The sequence below is a fragment of the Schistocerca gregaria genome, chromosome 7 (genome assembly GCF_023897955.1).
Source record: "Schistocerca gregaria isolate iqSchGreg1 chromosome 7, iqSchGreg1.2, whole genome shotgun sequence".
Classification (NCBI taxonomy): domain Eukaryota; kingdom Metazoa; phylum Arthropoda; class Insecta; order Orthoptera; family Acrididae; genus Schistocerca; species Schistocerca gregaria.
The window spans coordinates 192,206,904-192,225,577 of NC_064926.1; the positions used below are offsets into that span (position 1 = coordinate 192,206,904).

At 44.5% G+C, this 18,674-nt stretch overlaps 2 protein-coding genes across 4 annotated transcripts in view; one reads left to right on the top strand and one right to left on the bottom strand.

The window, feature by feature from the left end:
• Nucleotides 1–18,674, bottom strand: part of LOC126281309 (centrosomal protein of 135 kDa) — a 355,520-nt gene that overhangs the window by 103,116 nt on the left and 233,730 nt on the right. The gene's annotated exons all lie outside the window — the stretch shown is intronic.
• Nucleotides 9,400–18,674, top strand: part of LOC126281310 (uncharacterized) — a 98,343-nt gene continuing 89,068 nt past the window's right edge. Inside the window, exons 1-2 of one of the 2 annotated variants that reach the window (XM_049980151.1) lie at nucleotides 9,400–9,509; nucleotides 17,631–17,718. In XM_049980151.1, coding sequence (XP_049836108.1) covers nucleotides 17,710–17,718 — 9 coding nt within the window. In that variant the 5' untranslated portion in view covers nucleotides 9,400–9,509; nucleotides 17,631–17,709. The remainder of the gene's footprint in view (nucleotides 9,510–17,630; nucleotides 17,719–18,674) is intronic. The other variant, XM_049980150.1, reaches the window with a different exon arrangement.

The window sequence follows — 18,674 nt, forward strand, 5'->3', positions numbered from 1 at the left end:
AAAATATCTTGTCTAAAGCATTTTGCAAGCTTTGAATTTCTGATGACTTTACTGGACTATAAATGACAGTATCATCTCTGTAAACAAGCTACGAGGGTTGATAAGATCGTCTCATAAATCGTATATATAGATTACGTACAGCAGAGGACATTTATCGCTTCGTTGTGGGACCCCAGATATTACTTCCGTTTCACTAGATGATTTCAAATTACTTCGAACTGTGACTTTTCTGACAGGAAAGCACGGGCACAGCCTCACACTTTATAAACCTGAAATTTTTCCTAACACATGGAGAGGCCTTAGTAACCATTTAAAAGAAAGAGTACCGTATTATTCACCTGATACAAAACTCCATCACAGATTGATACAGAAGGGAAATCGCGGGACAATTGTGTTCCTATAAATTGAACAGGGAAAACTTAACATGTTGATTTGTCTTATTCTCTTATTTGTGGGATTCAAAACCCGCCGATAAGTTACTGAAGTACAGAATTACCGGATGATAAAAGTCAGAATAATTTTGATACTCGTTAAGCATATTATTTTAAATGAAATCCCAAGATAGCGTGCAGCGTTGAAGCAAAAAGAGCCGTTAGTTGAAATTGGCTTCTTCGCCACACTGGCGTGGAGAAATCCTTTTTCCTCCGTACGCTCGAATGGCGCCTCTTCGGAATCGACAACCTAAGATCCTGAGAGCCGCACCCACCCCAGAGTATAAAAGTATCAGGAGATGTCCATGAAGTTTGCCCTAAGTTTCGAGCATCCGCAAACCGTCCCAATCTTGGAGAATTTGTTTTAAAAATTTGGCAGGCTCTTTTCGTTATTTCTGCAACAGTGTCCTGACCTATTTTATGTAAATGAGGGCTCTGTTTCATTTCTTAATACACTCCTGGAAATTGAAATAAGAACACCGTGAATTCATTGTCCCAGGAAGGGGAAACTTTATTGACACATTCCTGGGGTCAGATACATCACATGATCACACTGACAGAACCACAGGCACATAGACACAGGCAACAGAGCATGCACAATGTCGGCACTAGTACAGTGTATATCCACCTTTCGCAGCAATGCAAGCTGCTATTCTCCCATGAGGACGATCGTAGAGATGCTGGATGTAGTCCTGTGGAACGGCTTGCCATGCCATTTCCACCTGGCGCCTCAGTTGGACCAGCGTTCGTGCTGGGCGTGCAGACCGCGTGAGATGACGCTTCATCCAGTCCCAAACATGCTCAATGGGGGACAGATCCGGAGATCTTGCTGGCCAGGGTAGTTGACTTTCACCTTCTAGAGCACGTTGGGTGGCACGGGATACATGCGGACGTGCACTGTACTGTTGGAACAGCAAGTTCCCTTCCCGGTCTAGGAATGGTAGAACGATGGGTTCGATGACGGTTTGGATGTACCGTGCACTATTCAGTGTCCCCTCGACGATCACCAGAGGTGTACGGCCAGTGTAGGAGATCGCTCCCCACACCATGATGCCGGGTGTTGGCCCTGTGTGCCTCGGTCGTATGCAGTCCTGATTGTGGCGCTCACCTGCACAGCGCCAAACACGCATACGACCATCATTGGCACCAAGGCAGAAGCGACTCTCATCGCTGAAGACGACACGTCTCCATTCGTCCCTCCATTCACGCCTGTCGCGACACCCCTGGAGGCGGGCTGCACGATGTTGGGGCGTGAGCGGAAGACGGCCTAACGGTGTGCGGGACCGTAGCCCAGCTTCATGGAGACGGTTGCGAATGGTCCTCGCCGATACCCCAGGAGCAACAGTGTCCCTAATTTGCTGGGAAGTGGCGGTGCGGTCCCCTACGGCAGTGCGTAGGATCCTACGGTCTTGGCGTGCATCCGTGCGTCGCTGCGGTCCGGTCCCAGGTCGACGGGCACGTGCACCTTCCGCCGACCACTGGCGACAACATCGATGTACTGTGGAGACCTCACGCCCCACGTGTTGAGCAATTCGGCGGTACGTCCACCCGGCCTCCCGCATGCCCACTATACGCCCTCGCTCAAAGTCCGTCAACTGCACATACGGTTCACATCCACGCTGTCGTGGCATGCTACCAGTGTTAAAGACTGCGATGGAGCTCCGTATGCCACGGCAAACTGGCTGACACTGACGGCGGCGGTGCACAAATGCTGCGCAGCTAGCGCCATTCGACGGCCAACACCGCGGTTCCTGGTGTGTCCGCTGTGCCGTGCGTGTGATCATTGCTTGTACAGCCCTCTCGCAGTGTCCGGAGCAAGTATGGTGGGTCTGACACACCGGTGTCAATGTGTTCTTTTTTCCATTTCCAGGAGTGTAATTTATTCTCGATTGCCGTCAACGGTATTCCCATGAATTTGAGCAATAGTTGATAGACACAAACATAGTTATTATGTAGGAAAAACAGACTGTCTCTTAGAGACGGCCGGCGTGGCGGAGCGCTACGGTCGCAGGTTCGAATCCTGCCTCGGGCATGGATGTGTGTGACCACCTTAGGTTAGTTAGGTTTAAGTAGTTCTAAGTTCTAGGGGACTGATGAGCTCAGATGTTAAGTCCCATAGTGCTCAGAGACATTTGAACCATTTTGTCTCTTAGAACGGCTACAAACTAATTTTATATGCTTTTTTAAATAGGCAAATCGCGTAAATTTGGTGGATTTTTACGTTATGGTACGGAATCTCGCTGAAAGGACCTTGAGCTCACTAATTCCTGTACCTGTCATGAGGCGCTCTTTGCGATAATGTACGAAACCTCTTAGCGGACAAGCAACATGAGCAAACATTTTCACATCGTATGGACTCCTGAAGTAAATGCTCAATATAATTTTCTCAGAAGCCTTTTACTACAATTTCTGGTGATGCTTTAAGTCTAGAACCGACTGTAAATGTGTGTTTTCGCCAACAAATCGAGGATAGAATGAAGTTAAAAGTAATAGAATTGTACGAGTCGGATATCTGTTCTAAAGGAGACTCAAATTTTCCTTTAAACTTACAACAACTAATTCATCTGAGTCCGGGCTCGATAAAAGAAATCAATTATTAACTCATTTTGTAAAGCTTCTACCAAACTAATCAGCAGCTGCTTTCTACTTTAATTTCACTACACCATAGTATACTTCAAACAGCATGAAACACGCCATCACCAACGACGGATTAAGTCTGACCACTCCGATTTGTGCTTCAGTGCTGCCTATGAGCGCTTTGAGCTCTGGCCCTTTCCTCACACAGCTACCACAATTTAAGTCTATAACATTTGTTTTCTAACTCTGTGTTTGACCTGATCCCTTTGTGACTGTACCATTGATATTTAACCTTTCGAGACCTTGTAACCTACAAAAACCGCTCACTCCACACCACACACCGTCCACTACTACTTGGTGGTGGACGCCAGGTCTATCAAGTAGATGCCGCTGCCTCTCCACTCCGTGATGCAAGCCTGCGAATCTGCAGCGTATACGGACGCAGAAACATCTGAGCCTCTGATTCAGACTTTCCACTCGGATCTGTACCAAAGAGCCGACGAACGGGCAGAAGAAAACAGAGGAAATCTGGCCAAAGGTTACAGGCAGTGTGTCACTACAGTGTGGAAGAAATTACTGGAACCTGGGCTGATATTTTGAGTTGCCATGCGTAGTATACCGCTGACACCTTACCACAGAAAACAGAGTTGCATGGCGTAGAGACAGCGTCAACTGGGATATGGAGTGGTGTTCAGCGATGAGTTACGCTTCTGTTTGTGGCGGTCAGTTCGACGCAAACTAGTCCGTAGACCAACTGGTGAAAGGTCACAAGAAGCAGAGATTCTCTCGAGACACATCCCCATCCATAATGTTATCGGGATCAACTGGATATGGTAACAGGACTGATGTTACTGGTAGGCTGAATGCACGTCAGTATGTGCCAAGGATAGTCAACCGTGTCGCCATGCCCTCATGACCACGGTACCAAATAGCAGATCCTAGAAGGCTAATGGATGATCCCACGCTGTAGTTTACACCATAATTGCCTTGAGGAATGTAAAGATCCTCGAGTAGCCTACCAATCACCAGATTCATCAATCGCGAATGGACGACGTATGTTCTTGTATCAGATTTCAGCAATCTGGTTCAGGCATGGCAAGAAATTCCTCAAGGTGACTTTCGAAGACAATTTGTTCAAATTGCACAGCGAATACAGTTTCGAACCATCGATTACCCATTATGCAATGAACACATCTCGCAATGAATGATGAAATATCGAACTCATGTTTCAAGGTATAACACTTTCCATTTTCATCGGTGTACTCATACGTCATTTCTTTAACATTCGCAGTCACTAGTCCGCGTAATTAAAAAACACTCAAATTGCATTTGGAATATTCGATTTTAGCTCTGGACGTCTGTAGTTGCGAGAACATTAAGCAGTGAGAGAGGAAGAAGGAGCGGAATCGCATTGCTCAACTGTTCTTATAGCTCACGTTACGAAGTAAAGATGAAGAGTGAAATCAGCCATTGGAAGTAGCGGGCTCCGACAGGAATGTAGTTCAAATAAAAATGGTTCAAATGGCTCTGAGCACTATAGAACTTAACATCAGTCATCATCAGTCCCCTAGAACTTAGAACTACTTAAACCTAACTAACCTAAGGACATCACACAACACCCAGCCATCACGAGGCAGAGAAAATCTCTGACCCCGCCGGGAATCGAATCCGGGAACCCGGGCGCGGGAAGCGAGAACGCTACCGCACGACAACGAGCTGCGGACCATGAATGTAGTTATAAGACGTTTTAATGCAGTGGCTATAACAAATGATGAAATATTGTGCAAAGACAGATTTAGACCAGACTTTCACCTCACATACCAGAGCTGAAGGAGCCATACACCGAACAAAGAAATCAGCGACCATGAACAAAACAATGCACGAACAACACATGTGTTTCACCCTTCAGCGTGAATAAAAATAGACACAACTTAAACGTCACTCACCCCTACACATTTTAATGCAAGGATACGAATAAACAGGGAAAGTTCCAAAAGAAGCTGAAATTAGGCACGAGGACTGTACATTTTCTACCGATATCACTGCAGATTGCACATTAACGGTGTTTGAGGGATAGTAGCGCCTTTAATAGTAAACATACTTAGAAAGTGGAAGAGTGAAAATAGTTTTATCTGGTGTGGTATCAAAACTTCCGAGAGAAAGCTAATGACGTTCTACGTCGATGTTGGGAGATGCAATCGGCAGCCGGAGAATATAGTATGGTGTCCGCACCCAACGCTACTTGGTACTTTCTCCCAGAGACGATGAAAGGTAGCAAGGATGTACGTCTGAAAAATAAGTCAGTATGCGTTTTCACATAAATGGCAGGTGTATGGGACAATTATGTTTGTACAATATCAGTTCATATTTGACGTAACGTAGAGAACAACGTCAAGGGAGTAAATGTCAAAAGAATACGAAGGAAAAAAATGGCTGAGAACTTGCTGCGTAAACAGATATTCTCAACAACTTCCACGTACCAAGAAACACCGAATAAGACCAACACTTTGGTTTTAGGACCAAGTCATTAAGACAGTCAAAATACGAAACCCATGAGCTACAAAATAATTTCCCAAACGTACGTAATGTTCCCCATTGTTCCACGTCGTATTTGCGTACTTCACCCATTCTCTGCATTTTCAAAGTTACCTCTTTGCGGTAAACCAGTTTCGCGGCTTTCACATTGGTGCGGCATAAACTGACACCGAGTAACATCTCTGAGAAAGAAACGAGAAAATTAGGTTTAGCGGCTGATCGCTACTCCTGTTGGGCCAGAATTCAGGGGCAAAAAGGGTGAGGGACATGATATGTGGAGTATGGGTGAAATCTGGAGATAACTGGGAATGACCTCGTTGAAACAGTAATTACGGCATTCGCCTGAGGTGATTCTAAGAAAGCATGGGAAATCTAAATCAGAATGGACAGCAGAGGGGAGGATTACGTCTGAAATTTGGAAACAACATGAATAGATTCAAGGTTCAAGGAAATTCAGAGGGAGATCATGAAGGTAACGCACCTCTGCTTTGATTTTCTATACTTCACAGAACTCTCTTCGTACAGTATCTTCAAAACTGCATATTACCTCCCCTTGCACTAACCATACAGGCAACGTGCTCTAGAAGAAACATCTCCCAATCTTAAAGGGGCGCCTCCCGTAGGTCCTGTAAGGTCTCTGAATAGTGCTGACGGGCCTTTCTCCCCAGGCAGTCCCATAAATGATCGAGAGGATTCAAATCAGGGATTCAAGCAGGCGAAGTCATAGTATGAACTGCATAGCTTTAGTGTAAAACCATTACCAATAAATAGAGCGAAAGGTACAAAACGCCCCAAAAAGATTTCTTCCGCATACCGGTGTGCTGGCTGTAAGGCTCGCATGTTCCACGAAGACCAAATCCAACCTTGCAGTACTACTGATTCCTGCCCACGCCATCACAGACCCACAGTGAGAAGTCCTGGTTGGGAATTTGCAAGGCGAATAGCTTTCCCCAGGATTTTTCCAAACCCTGTATCTAACATTAGGTGATCACAGGCCAAATCATGCGACTCATCGGTGAACACCACTTGCTGTCATTGTTGCCCTATCCATCCGCGATATTCGCTTGTGAAATTCAGTCGTCCTCTGCGATGCTTTCTGATGAGTTCTGGATCTGTAATATGTCTTCTGACTTTAAGACTGGCTTCTTCCACTCTTCTTCGGACGATTTTCTCGCTAACATTGATCCCTCGAACTTGGTGGGGGTCGATTTCGTGCTTCAAGCGATGGCGGTGTGACGGTTGTGGAGACCTTGAAATCGTCAGAGGTAGTCATCTCTTGCCGACGTTATTCTTCTCGGACCTGATCCTGATTTTATTGTATAGCCACCAGTTTCCATGTACCTTCTTACAACTTGCAAATCGTGGAAAGTGTAGTTCTCAACATTTCTGCAGTGTAATGCATATTGCAACCATCTCCCACCACAACAGCAGCTTTTGCAGTAGCTTTCCCGCTTAATGGCATGTTTAGTACAGAAAGCTCATTAATTACAGAAAAATCATAAAAATACACATGACTTAAAGTGGAAAAACACTAGGTACAAAAATAGGTGTCACAAGAGCGGGAAAAACTTATCGCCTCACATCCAGTGATAAGTTCTTTTGTACATGTTGCGAAAAGACATTAAGGGTAGTGAAATAATCTTCAGGCATTTCAGTGTTAGCTCACATAGCGAAGTACATCACATGCCAATAATATATCCCATCTAGAAATAAAGGATAAAGGGCTATACTTTTATTAAATAGGTAATTACACATCATTTATTATGGGTGGCGTTTTTAGTTCCAGTCATCTGCAGATTAGAACGAAGTAGACGAAAGAAGGAAAAAACTGAAAAACTGATCAAACAAACTGCCAAGTTTCTAGTTTTGCAGTAATAAATACGCTCAGTATTTACATGACAAACAAAAGACACTGTTCACGATCTACAGCTGTACGAAATATTTCGAAATTTATTCGCGGACTGCGAATTCCATGATTTCAGCTGTATTAGGTGGTTATGGCGATCGTTCACGATAAGCGGAAAATTCGGGTTCAAGTTCCGGTTCGGCACAAATTTTTACCTAATACACCTGATTCCATGGAATTCACAGTGAGCGAATACATTTCAGAGTATTTCGTACAGCTGTGGATCGTCGATAGTGCCTGTTCTTTCAGACATGCATGCAATTATTACAAGCCAGCGCGGGCACACGACGGTAATAACACTGACCTCGGTTCTTATTTGTCTCACTCTCCCTGTTGTGGGAATCCAAATAATGTTGGGAGTATTAGGTGACGAATGTAGGGGAGGATGTAGAAAGTATGACATACATTGAAGCGCCAAAGAAAATGGTATAGGCAAGCGTATTCAAATACAGAGAAATGCAAACAAGCAGAATACGGTGCTGCGGTCGGGAACGCCTATGTAAGACAACAAGTGTCTGGCGCAGTTGTTAGATCGGCTACTGCTGCTACAATGGCAGGTTATCAAGATTTTAGTGAGTTTCAACGTGGTGTTACATAGTTGGCGCACGAGCGATGGGACACAGCTTCTCCGAGGTAGCGATGAAGTGGGGATTTTCCCGCACGACCATTTCATGAATGAACCGTGAATATCACGAATCCGGTAAAGCGTCAAAACTCCTACTTCTCAGCGGCCGGAAGAAGATCCTGCAATAACGGGACCAACGACGACTGTAAAGTATAGTTCAACGTGACGGAAGTGCAAGCTTTCCGCAAATTGCTGTAGATTTCAAGGCTGCGCCATCAACAATTATCAGCATGCGAAGCATTCAACAAAACACCATCGATATGGGTTTTCGGAGTTGAAGGTCCAGTCATGTTTTCTTGATGACAGCAAGACACAAAGCTTTACGCCTAACCTGAACCCGTCAACGCCGAAAATGGACTGTTGATGACAGGAAACATGTTGCCTGGTCGGACGAGTCTCGTTTGAAATTGTATCGAGCAGATGGATGTGTACGAGTATGGAGACAACCTCGTGAATCCATGAATGTGCATATGAACAGGGGAGTGTTCCAGTTGGTGGAGGCTCTGTAATGGTGTGGGGCGTGCGCAGTTTGATTGATATGGGACCGGTGATAAGTCTAGATACGACTCCCAAGACTTGAGCATATCTCGGATGCCTTGCAATGTGCTGTTCAGAAGAGCTCTCCACCCTCTCGCACTCTTTCGGATTTATGGACAGCGCTGCAGGATTCATGGCATCAGTTCCCTCCAGCACTACTTCAGACATTAGTTGAGTCCAAACTACGTCGTGTTGTGGCAATTCTGCGTGCTCGCGGTGGCGCTATACGATATTAGCCAGGTGTACCAGTTTTTTTTTTTTTTTTTTTTTTTTTTTCAGTATATGAAGGCTTGACTCGACCCGGGGAACGTGCAACGGATAGCCCAAGTGGTTAAGGCGACCGCTCGCGATAAAAGGGAAATCCAGATTAGAGTCATGGTCGGGCGCAATTTTCATATCTCACTACTGGGTAATTCAGTAGAAGATCCATAGCTAATATCGATAAATTTGCAGTCAGCGAATAAATTTCGAAAAATACAATCAAGTCACTGTAGTAACTCGAGTCCCCCATCTACATTCTGGAGGGAGATTGTTGCCTTAACAACCATTTGTGGCTCCAGTTGGTGAAAACTGACTTGATTGACGTATGCTGACGCGTACCTTGATCTACTTTGTGTACTGTCACGCACTTAAAGCACGCGGGTGCGCGTGTTTGTGTGTGGGGGGGGGGGAGGAAGGGGCGGGGGAGGGGGGGGGGCACCTCATGAGCACTGCAGATGTGCGCTCTCGGCTCCCCACCCTAGCAGTGAGGCAGCGGGGCGGGCGAAGCGGCGCATGCGCACTGCCGGCGCCGCAGCCTCTACAGCAGTCACAGCGTGGCCAGGCGGCCGGTCGGCGGCAACCCAGCGCGGACCAAGTGGACTATCCACAGCTGCGCTCCGGACCAGCCGTTCTGTAGGTGAGTACGCCGCTCAGTCGCTACCCTGCAGCGAACGCAGGTGCGGTGCAAAACGTCGCATATGTGCTATCACTTCACTCGTTCTCATTTAACTGATACAGATAAAGCCTTAGGTCGCTATCTTCAGAAGGTCACCTATTTTGCTCTTAAGTACAGACATCAATTAATTTTCAGGAAAGTGATAGTCAAAAGTTTCGACGCCAGTTCATCAGGCCGCTTGCGCTGCAATAAATGCAATGAGTCGGTAGCATACTGCGTAAGAGCACCGTCTCGAACTTTTGCGCCGGCGTTCAAATCCAGTTTCATCTATCTTTCTTATTTTTTGTTGTTGCGTAAGTATGCGACAATATTTTTTTTGGGATATTGTAAAATGCAATGTAATTACTAAGAAAAGAAGTAAGCATTTCAAATCTTATTAAAATAGATTTTATCGTCACGAATCTTATATAATGTTACGACATTACCACTATTTGAAAATGAAAAACGTATCAATTATAGTATTTCAATCTACAAATTCAACTGACATATATAATGTTAAAATCTTGACAGTAATTGAAGATTAAAAACGTATCAATTATAATATTTCAATTTTTGCTTTGATTTTCACTTTTATATTTCACGAGAACCAGTACATTCCCCACGGCGGTATCTGTCATAAAAACATTGAGTGCACACATCGACAGTCTTGTTTTTTTAGCGTGATGTCATTAGCAAAATTACCATCGTCAACGCTGCTAAATGCGTCGCGATCTGGCGATAATTTCGTGGCAAACCACGCATATCGAAGCATTTTCGCGAAAGCTGGAACATGCAACTGACGATGGGTCAGGGGCTGTTTTTAATTGCGTCACTTCTACTTGTGATTTCCCTTTACTGTGCGAGGAGAACCGGGCACGTCTGTAATCCGCGAATGTAATTCTTCAGCTGTTGGTAAAAGTATATGTTGCAGGATTGTCAGAGCAGCGTACGTACACTTTAGGAAATTACCTTTTAAAAACACGCCGGTAATCCAGTTTCATCGACAAACAACCCGTTTTATAAGGAAATCGAAATACTCGGGTTTATATGTTTTTCATTCTGAATCACTGTTAATAATCCATGATGATATAAGGTTTGTTATGATAAACTATGATTTCAATAACTTGGGTCCTTTGTCAATGATTCCGACGTATTTCACGATGTCACAAAAATATTGATGTTACGTACTTTCGGAACAATAGTAGGTAAAGTAACAAAAGCATAAGTTTGGATTCGAACACAGGGCGTAGAAATTTGACACTGTGTTCTCAACCACTACGCTACGGACTTGCCAGATTTTAAAACGCTCCAGCAAACTGATGATGCGGCGTAGAAATTTTTGCCGTGATTTGCCCGAAAAGTATTGAATGTCGCCACCTAAGTCAACATTGGTGTCCCTTTACTTTCTTTCTTCTTTCACCTTGCAAAGTTTCAGCTGGGTCAGAAAGCACCCTGTGGTGGTTTCCCCTTGTAAGCCACGAAGAGAGAAGACCGTCAAATCCTGGTCTCTCTGTGCGCAAATCCCCCGTAACGTGCTTTTCGTTCTTTTATTGTTAACTGTGACCTCTCTAAAGTAGCAAAATGATGCAAATTCACCACAGGGTTCTCCATTTCCGAAATCTTTTATATTGGCTATCTCCGTAAAAGTTCATGTTTTATAGTGACGACTGAGGTCGCTAAATTCAGCAAATAAATTACAACTGCAAATAATGCGCTTATTTAGTAAGTTGTTTCATCATACTTAACACAACAATCATTAAAGTGATTTAACTTAAAGCAGTGTCCGTATTGTTAAAAAATAATTTAGCGATATAGACAGTTCACGCAAGGGCGCCTAATCGCGGCGTTGAAGTACAGGTCCTTTAAGAAGTGAAAGTTACTTTCTTCGTGTATAGCAGGTTACAATTTCTTCCGAAAAATGAAACTTTACGGAAACTGAAACAAGTTTTTGCGGTTTGTACTGCAAAATACAGTATTTCCTCTGTTTTCATTTAATTGCAATGTCACCTTAATTTAAGTCCGCCCCCGGTAGCTGAGTGGTCAGCGCGACAGAATGTCAATCCTGAGGGCCCTGGTTCGATTCCCGGCTGGGTCGGAGATTTTCTCCGCTCAGGGACCGGGTGTTGTGTTGTCCTAATCATCACCATTTCATCCCCATCGAGGCGCAAGTCGACGAAGTGGCGTCAAATCGAAAGACTTGCACCCGGCGAACGGTCTACCCGACGGGCGGCCCTAGTCACACGACATTTACATTGCCTTAATTTAAAGCACATGTCGCCTTGTATAAAAAAAAATTACATTTCCATGATTTTTCTCGTGACCTGCCAAGTGACTATATAACTTTCTGTTCACGTATTCGAGTTTTCTTAAAACTCGGCATGCAGAGATGAGAAGAAGTCTCTCTATGATCCAAATTGGCAGTTTACATTGTCGTATATGATTTTTTTTTTGTCGCGTCTAAACAGACAGGTAGTATAAACTTACTGGCTACATATTTACTCCAATGTTCATAGACATCCAAACAGCTAACCATCATCGTCACAGCAAACAAGGTGTAATTTAGAGTTTAAGAATGAGTGTTTCATTTCCAGCGGCGGGGCTTAACTCGCTTTTTCATTGCGTAAATATTTCCAAAGTTTGTTTTGATAAACAACTTACAAAATAATCAAATATTGGTGCACCACAAATAACTGATGTTATGAGCATAGTACTTTCACAGCTGCAGGCTCACTCGCGTCCAACAAATCCAAATATAGGTACAAAAAACGGCGTCTAGCGGGAGTGGTGTGGGGTGGGACTGAAATGATACACTCCTAAGTTTTGTCCTATAGTACTGCAACCCACTTCTGTCAACAACCTGAACCGTTAATTCCAGCCAACGAAGTCGCGAAAAACTACGTTTCTTTAAAGTTTGCTACTAAAACACTCTGGCAGTGTGAAACCGTGAACTTCACTGGGACTCTTCCCCATAACGTTACCTCTCAGAAGCAATGCTGAGATTTATATTATAAGAACGACTCACGGCCCGTCGTCACAGTTTCAGTTTTGCCACACCTCTTCCCACTTTTCAAGTACGAGACTTGCCTAAAGAGTTCAACGGCTAAGAGCATTTTAGCGAGAGAGAAGTTTCCAGGTTCGAGCGCTAGTGTGGCACAAATTTTAATCTACTAAGAAATTTCAAAAAAATGAACATTTCGTTGCACAGTGAAAGGTTAATTCTGACAAAAGTTGTTGAAACAGAACCAAACACAAAACATCGATGTCGTTCCGTTAGTTTAGGGTTGTGCACACAAAACGTATTTAACTTGAGCTGTGCGCTCCACAATATGCTAACAGTTCTGAAAATTGCAGCACACAAACGACTCGAATGAATACATAATCGGATGAAGCGTAGAACATTCTACCAGCAAGAAGCAATCAAAGAGAGTTTACCTATAGGCGAGCTGGAACAGCTTGCTTTTGTGTGTAACCATAAGTCCAGTGGTATGCCAAGTACAATCAATCAAGAGTTGTCAAACCAGGTGAAAACTTGAAAGAAATAGTGTATTTATATCGGCAAGGAGATGGTCAAGAAACTCCAGTCGCATACATTACAGGAAAGGCTTGTGCATCATTGAAATCTTGACTGTCGAACTTCCGAGAGCATACGACGCAAGAAGAGTCGAGTAGCATTACTTCCACCTACACATTTCTCACGAAATGACGAAGACGAGAAAATCGAATTTATCAACAGTTGTTCTTCTCTCATATCAATCACCAAAGTACCAGGAAAAGATTTGGGGGAAGGGGGGCGGCGACGGTTAGATGATGATGTCACCAGTAATCTACTCCGCCGCATTTCCTAAGGTGTGGTGACTATAGACATGTACCGTCGCTATAAAAGGGACCAGTATCAGTAGGCTATACGAGTAAATTCTAACAGGGCATATGATCTCCAAGAAATAGGTTTTTTTGCCATTTCGGTAAGCATAAGGCATAGAAGATGCGTCCGCGGAACCAGCCATCTACAGTATTCGCTCCGTGTTCGAGCACTGCAACCGCTGTGAACTTGTCTGCTGCTGGGTACGGGCTGAGCTGGGCTGGTGGCACGTATGCTACGCGTTGCTTTCCGTTGCCCAGTGATCATTAAAGCCTCAGACTGGAACGTGAAATACTGGACGACGGTACAAGCTGGCTTATGTTCGTTCTTCAGTGACCATAAACAGTAGAATCACATAACGCAATATTCCATCTCTCATTCTCTACCCAGAAGAGCTTGCTGGCTAGTCCTTGACGAGAGGATGGGGAGGAACGGCTGATAGTATAGCTAAACACTCTAAATAAAAACAATGGCCCGTCAAACAACAGCGACTAGAATTTTGGGGTCTGTTTAAAGTATTCGAATTCCCAAGTGAGAACTGTACTTCCAATGATTCGGCGTGCAGTGAAATTGAGAGAAGCAGCGATGTACACCGCAGGAAAAATATGCAACAGCCTCAAGGTCTGTGTTCAATGGCACCAGGGTGTAATAAGTGCATACTGACAGGTTGTGTCCTTAGTGATTCATTGTCATAATCATCGGCGATCAAGTGAAGCTCAGAGGCATGTCTGTGAACCCCATGTTCTTAATCTGCATACAGTAACTGCGTTTACAACATTCATTCTAACGAACAACCATGCCCCACCCACGAGTACTTATTCATGCTGAACATCTTCAACCGTTTGAACGGGGTCGTATTATGGGTCTGCATGTAGTTGGGTGGACGTATCGGCGGATTGCTGCAAACGTTAGGAACAGTGTATCGGTGAGGTGTCGCTGCTTTTAACAGTGGTCGGTGGAACATTCCCAAACTCGTACAGCAGGTTCTGGACGTCCGCGAGTTACAGCTGCACGTCAAGATCGCATCATTGCGCGAGCAGCGATAGCCGACCGATCGTCATCCAGGGACGAAATCCGGGCAGATGTTGCGCACCTGCTGTTTTATCAGGGACCATTGGGAGCCATCTGCTTGGGGCAGGATTAAGATCAAGCCAGGCTGGCCACGCTACCACTACACCACGACACTGCCAAGCTTGGCTAATCTGGTGCCGTGAAACAGTTGACTGGAGAGTGAAACGGCGCCCTGTTATCGTCAGTGATGACAGCAGGTTCTGTCTGCATGCGAATAATGGACACACAAGTGTTTGGTGTGGAGCTGGTGAGCTGCCTGTTTCGGAGTGCATTCGCCCACGACATAGAGTATCCATCACAGACTTCATGCTACGGGCGTGGAGGGGTGGGGGGCATCAGTTAAAACAAGCTGTCACAATTGGTGTTCCTGTAGGATAAAGTATCCAGGGCCCACTACATTGCACAAGCTGTTATCTTCGTGCTAATGCCACTTCTTCGGCAGGGATATGACGTGCTTTTCAGCAGGACTGTGCACGTCCAAATACGGCCGATGCCTTGCATCATGCTCTTGCCCAGGCCAGTAAGATCAGTAGATCTCTCGCCAACTGAACACTATGGGACATCATCATGAAGCGGGAGCTTACTCGTTCCCTAGCCCCTGCAAGCACCATTGCCGACTTGCAATAAAAGGCGCAAGATACTTGCATCCCATTCGGCACTTTTATGGTCGTTCGTATGCGAGAATACACGCCTGGTTGACGCCAGAGGAGTGTACATTGTGTACTTATGCGACTGTTTTGCACCCTTTACTGTGACGAGTGTTTCATTTGGTCTGAATTTATCATCATGTACTACTACAATGATTGACTACCTCTCACCTCACCAGAAAGGCCTGGTCCTAATGGCTATTGCATTTTTTTTTCGGCAGCCTATCATCACCGAACCAGTACCAGTGAAAAGTACCTTTAAGGAGAGTGTCTAACGGACGATAACAATCGTATACGGTTTCCCAGAACACTGAACACCCTAGAGGAGCCATGTCAGCAATATACTCCCATCTTTGAACCAGAAATGAGTAGAAACACGAGTATGTTCTTGGAAGAACTAAATCACACTTATTAACTGTGTAGCGATACTGTGATGGTTTTATTCCTAGTAATGATGGTAAAATTTATTATTAGAGCATTGGTGCAAGTTTTTCATTATATTTTACGACGATATCTTTTAATAGCATTCTTTCTATGGAGAAAAGAAAAACCCTTTCGTTGATTGTATTAGTGCCTTGAGCATCAGTCATACCAAATTAGGAATTTTGTATACTCTGCTTTCGATCTGCTCCTTGACAGGTTGAATGCCAGAGCGTGCGCTCGTTAAATATAGATTACCGCTATACAATCTGATAGCTGCAAAGGGTGGCATTTCTGATCTGATACAGATTTGTTTACTTATTTTAAAAATTTCTGTTTGCGGAGGTCGATGCTGCAGAGTCGATAAATTTTGGCGATAAATACATCGACACTCGTTTATGTGCGAACTCTGCCTAGTCGTGACTTCTGAGATTGGTGCAACATCACGTCTTCCTTTCTTCTCAGTTCGTTCGGTTTAATGATGCTCATGCAATAAAAATACACGTAAGTTCCGCAATGGGACACCCTTCGCTTTGTGAAAAATGTAAAACAGTATACGATTTGCACAAGGTTTAAATAAAATTATGGAAGTATAACGACAGCATAGTTATACCGATCAAGAACGGCATTACACCAGAACACCTACAGTCCGGGAGAAATCTTTTGGTATGTGGCCAGGGTACTCCACGCCTATTTCATATTCCAGTCACGAATGGTGTGCGGAAAGAACGAATTTCTTCCAGATCGAGCGAGGTGGCGCAGTGGTCATCACACAGGACTCGCATTCAGAAGGACAGCGGTTCAAACCCCCGCCCGGCCCACCCAGATTTAGGTTCTCCGTGGTTTTTCAAAATCGCTTCAAGCAGATACTGGGATGATTCCTCCGAAAGGACACGGCCGGTTTCATTTCCTGACGTTGACACAATCCGAGCTTGTGCTCCGCCTCTAATGACCGCGCTGCAAATGGAACCTTAAAGTCTCATCTTCCTTCCTTTTCAGTTCTGCCCGGTTGTGTCAATACTCACTGTTTTTTCTCTGAAAACTACTTATTCAGGCAAGAGAAAAGAAAATTTGCATGCACTGCTAACTGCAAGTATGAGAATCACTGCCATAAAAAAATAAACATACATGATAGACAAAAATGTGGCTTTTCGCACCCTAAGATGATGTTGCTGTCAGGAGCTTAAGTACACAGTTAACGTATTCTCGGGCCTATTGATTAACCACTTATGGAGCAGGTACATTATTTTACTGAAACATAATGTGCTTTTGGGGGGAAGAGGTGTATGTAGTGTCCAAGTCGCCGTCTAGAAAGCCTTGCTCGTTTCTTAAAGCGGTACGCAAGACGCTCTCTTATTAGTCATCTCCCATATGGCCAGCTGCCAGCCTTCACCTACGCAAGGGACACTGATTTCTCGGTACTTATTTCTACAGTAAGCTGTGTCCATCTTCGGAATGCCTGACCATGCCCCTCCCCTCCCCCATCCAACCCAAGTGTACCTAAATTCCGAGCTGATAGAACACGGTCTTGAGTTACAGGGTTCTGTTGCACTGCCGTAAAATGACCAGGTTTGCGAAATATGCGATAATAGGAACTGCGGATCCAGTACACATCATTTTATGTCTGGAAGTTTAGCAAAAACGCACACATTCGCTGCTGAAAGAAAGATCATTCTGGCGAGTATAATAAATGAGCACAATGAACAGTTACATGCAAGACTAAAGACTACAAGACGACATACAACTTTTCCGTTCTCGAGAAAATGGGCACTGTTCTTAAATTTACCTTAGCATATGGTGCACAGTCTGGGCTCCATCTTGCTCTTACCCCCTCCCCTCTCCACCTGGGCCACTGGTATTCCAAGGACGAAAAATTGTCCATCATCAGACTCGAAACCAACTATTTTTTAGACGAGCCATACCACGATGTCGCAACACAGGACACCAGTAAAGCAATTTAGGAAGTGCACAGTTCTAAGTGAGCGGTCACGTAATTCCATGTACGCCAGTACACACGCTTTATAAGAAATACGCTATCAGTTTATAAAGCAGCTTCAGTGAATGCAAAGCAAGATATGCGTATCAAATGATTGTTTTTGTTTTCAGGTACCGTCACGTGCGAATCGATGGCTGAGGAGTGGACGAAGGGACTTTGTCACGGCACAGACAGACATACGATGCACAAATGAAGACAGTAAGTAATGCGTATGCACGTTCTCTATCACTAGCTCTGCTTTATTTTGTAATTTAATCTGAGTAGATGTTTCTGACTCAATGATTCGATCGCAGGCGTTGCCCAATAAGCAAGCGATAACTATTGAAATTTCTGAATTACAAGGAAACAGAATTTTATCAGTTTCCATACGATAACTATGACTTTTTCGCGGAGTCATACATTAACACATGCGGTATACAAGCTGATAAAAATCCATACAATGTACCTTAGCTTGTGGAGGAGAAATCAATGACCCTGCAAAGGCCCAACGTGAAATAAGATAGAGCCCAATCTATAAGGGTATGTCGCCAGAGCTGTTCCCCATCTCTAAATAATATAAGAAGCAAGCAAAAATACGCAAAAACACCTGCTGGGGCTTAGGATGCCAGGTGTTCACAACAATCCCTGAAGGATATAATTTCAGCTACGCCGTATCGCTCACTTATTTAGCATAGTCACAGTACGCAATATAAGAAACTATCGACAATTCAGATACAAAACAAGACCGAATTCTTCCGTCGAAGTATGCGGTCTCCCCAACAAACAAACAAGTCTGAAATGCCGGCGCTGTGCACCGAACTACCAGGGACGTTTAGGCAAAAAGTTTCACAATTATCGTTACGATTTTTTGAGATTTAGTCACTGCTGGATCAGACGTTCCTGTCAAGAAGCGTTTACGAAAAGGCTAGGCAGCACTCTAGTAAACAGGAATGGCGATACCGGGGACCGCCCCCGTACCACCGGCTCACTGCCATTTCTTGGGCAGAGTGGGATGGAACTGTTATCTCACGCGACACTGTCTAACTGTTTCAGTACACGAATGCGCAAGTACCCAAGAGAATGATAGTCACCTGGATCTATAGCCGTGGCCACGCAAGAAAGCGACAAAAAACATTGTAGCCTGGTGATTTTACATTCCTGGCGATGGGGTCTTA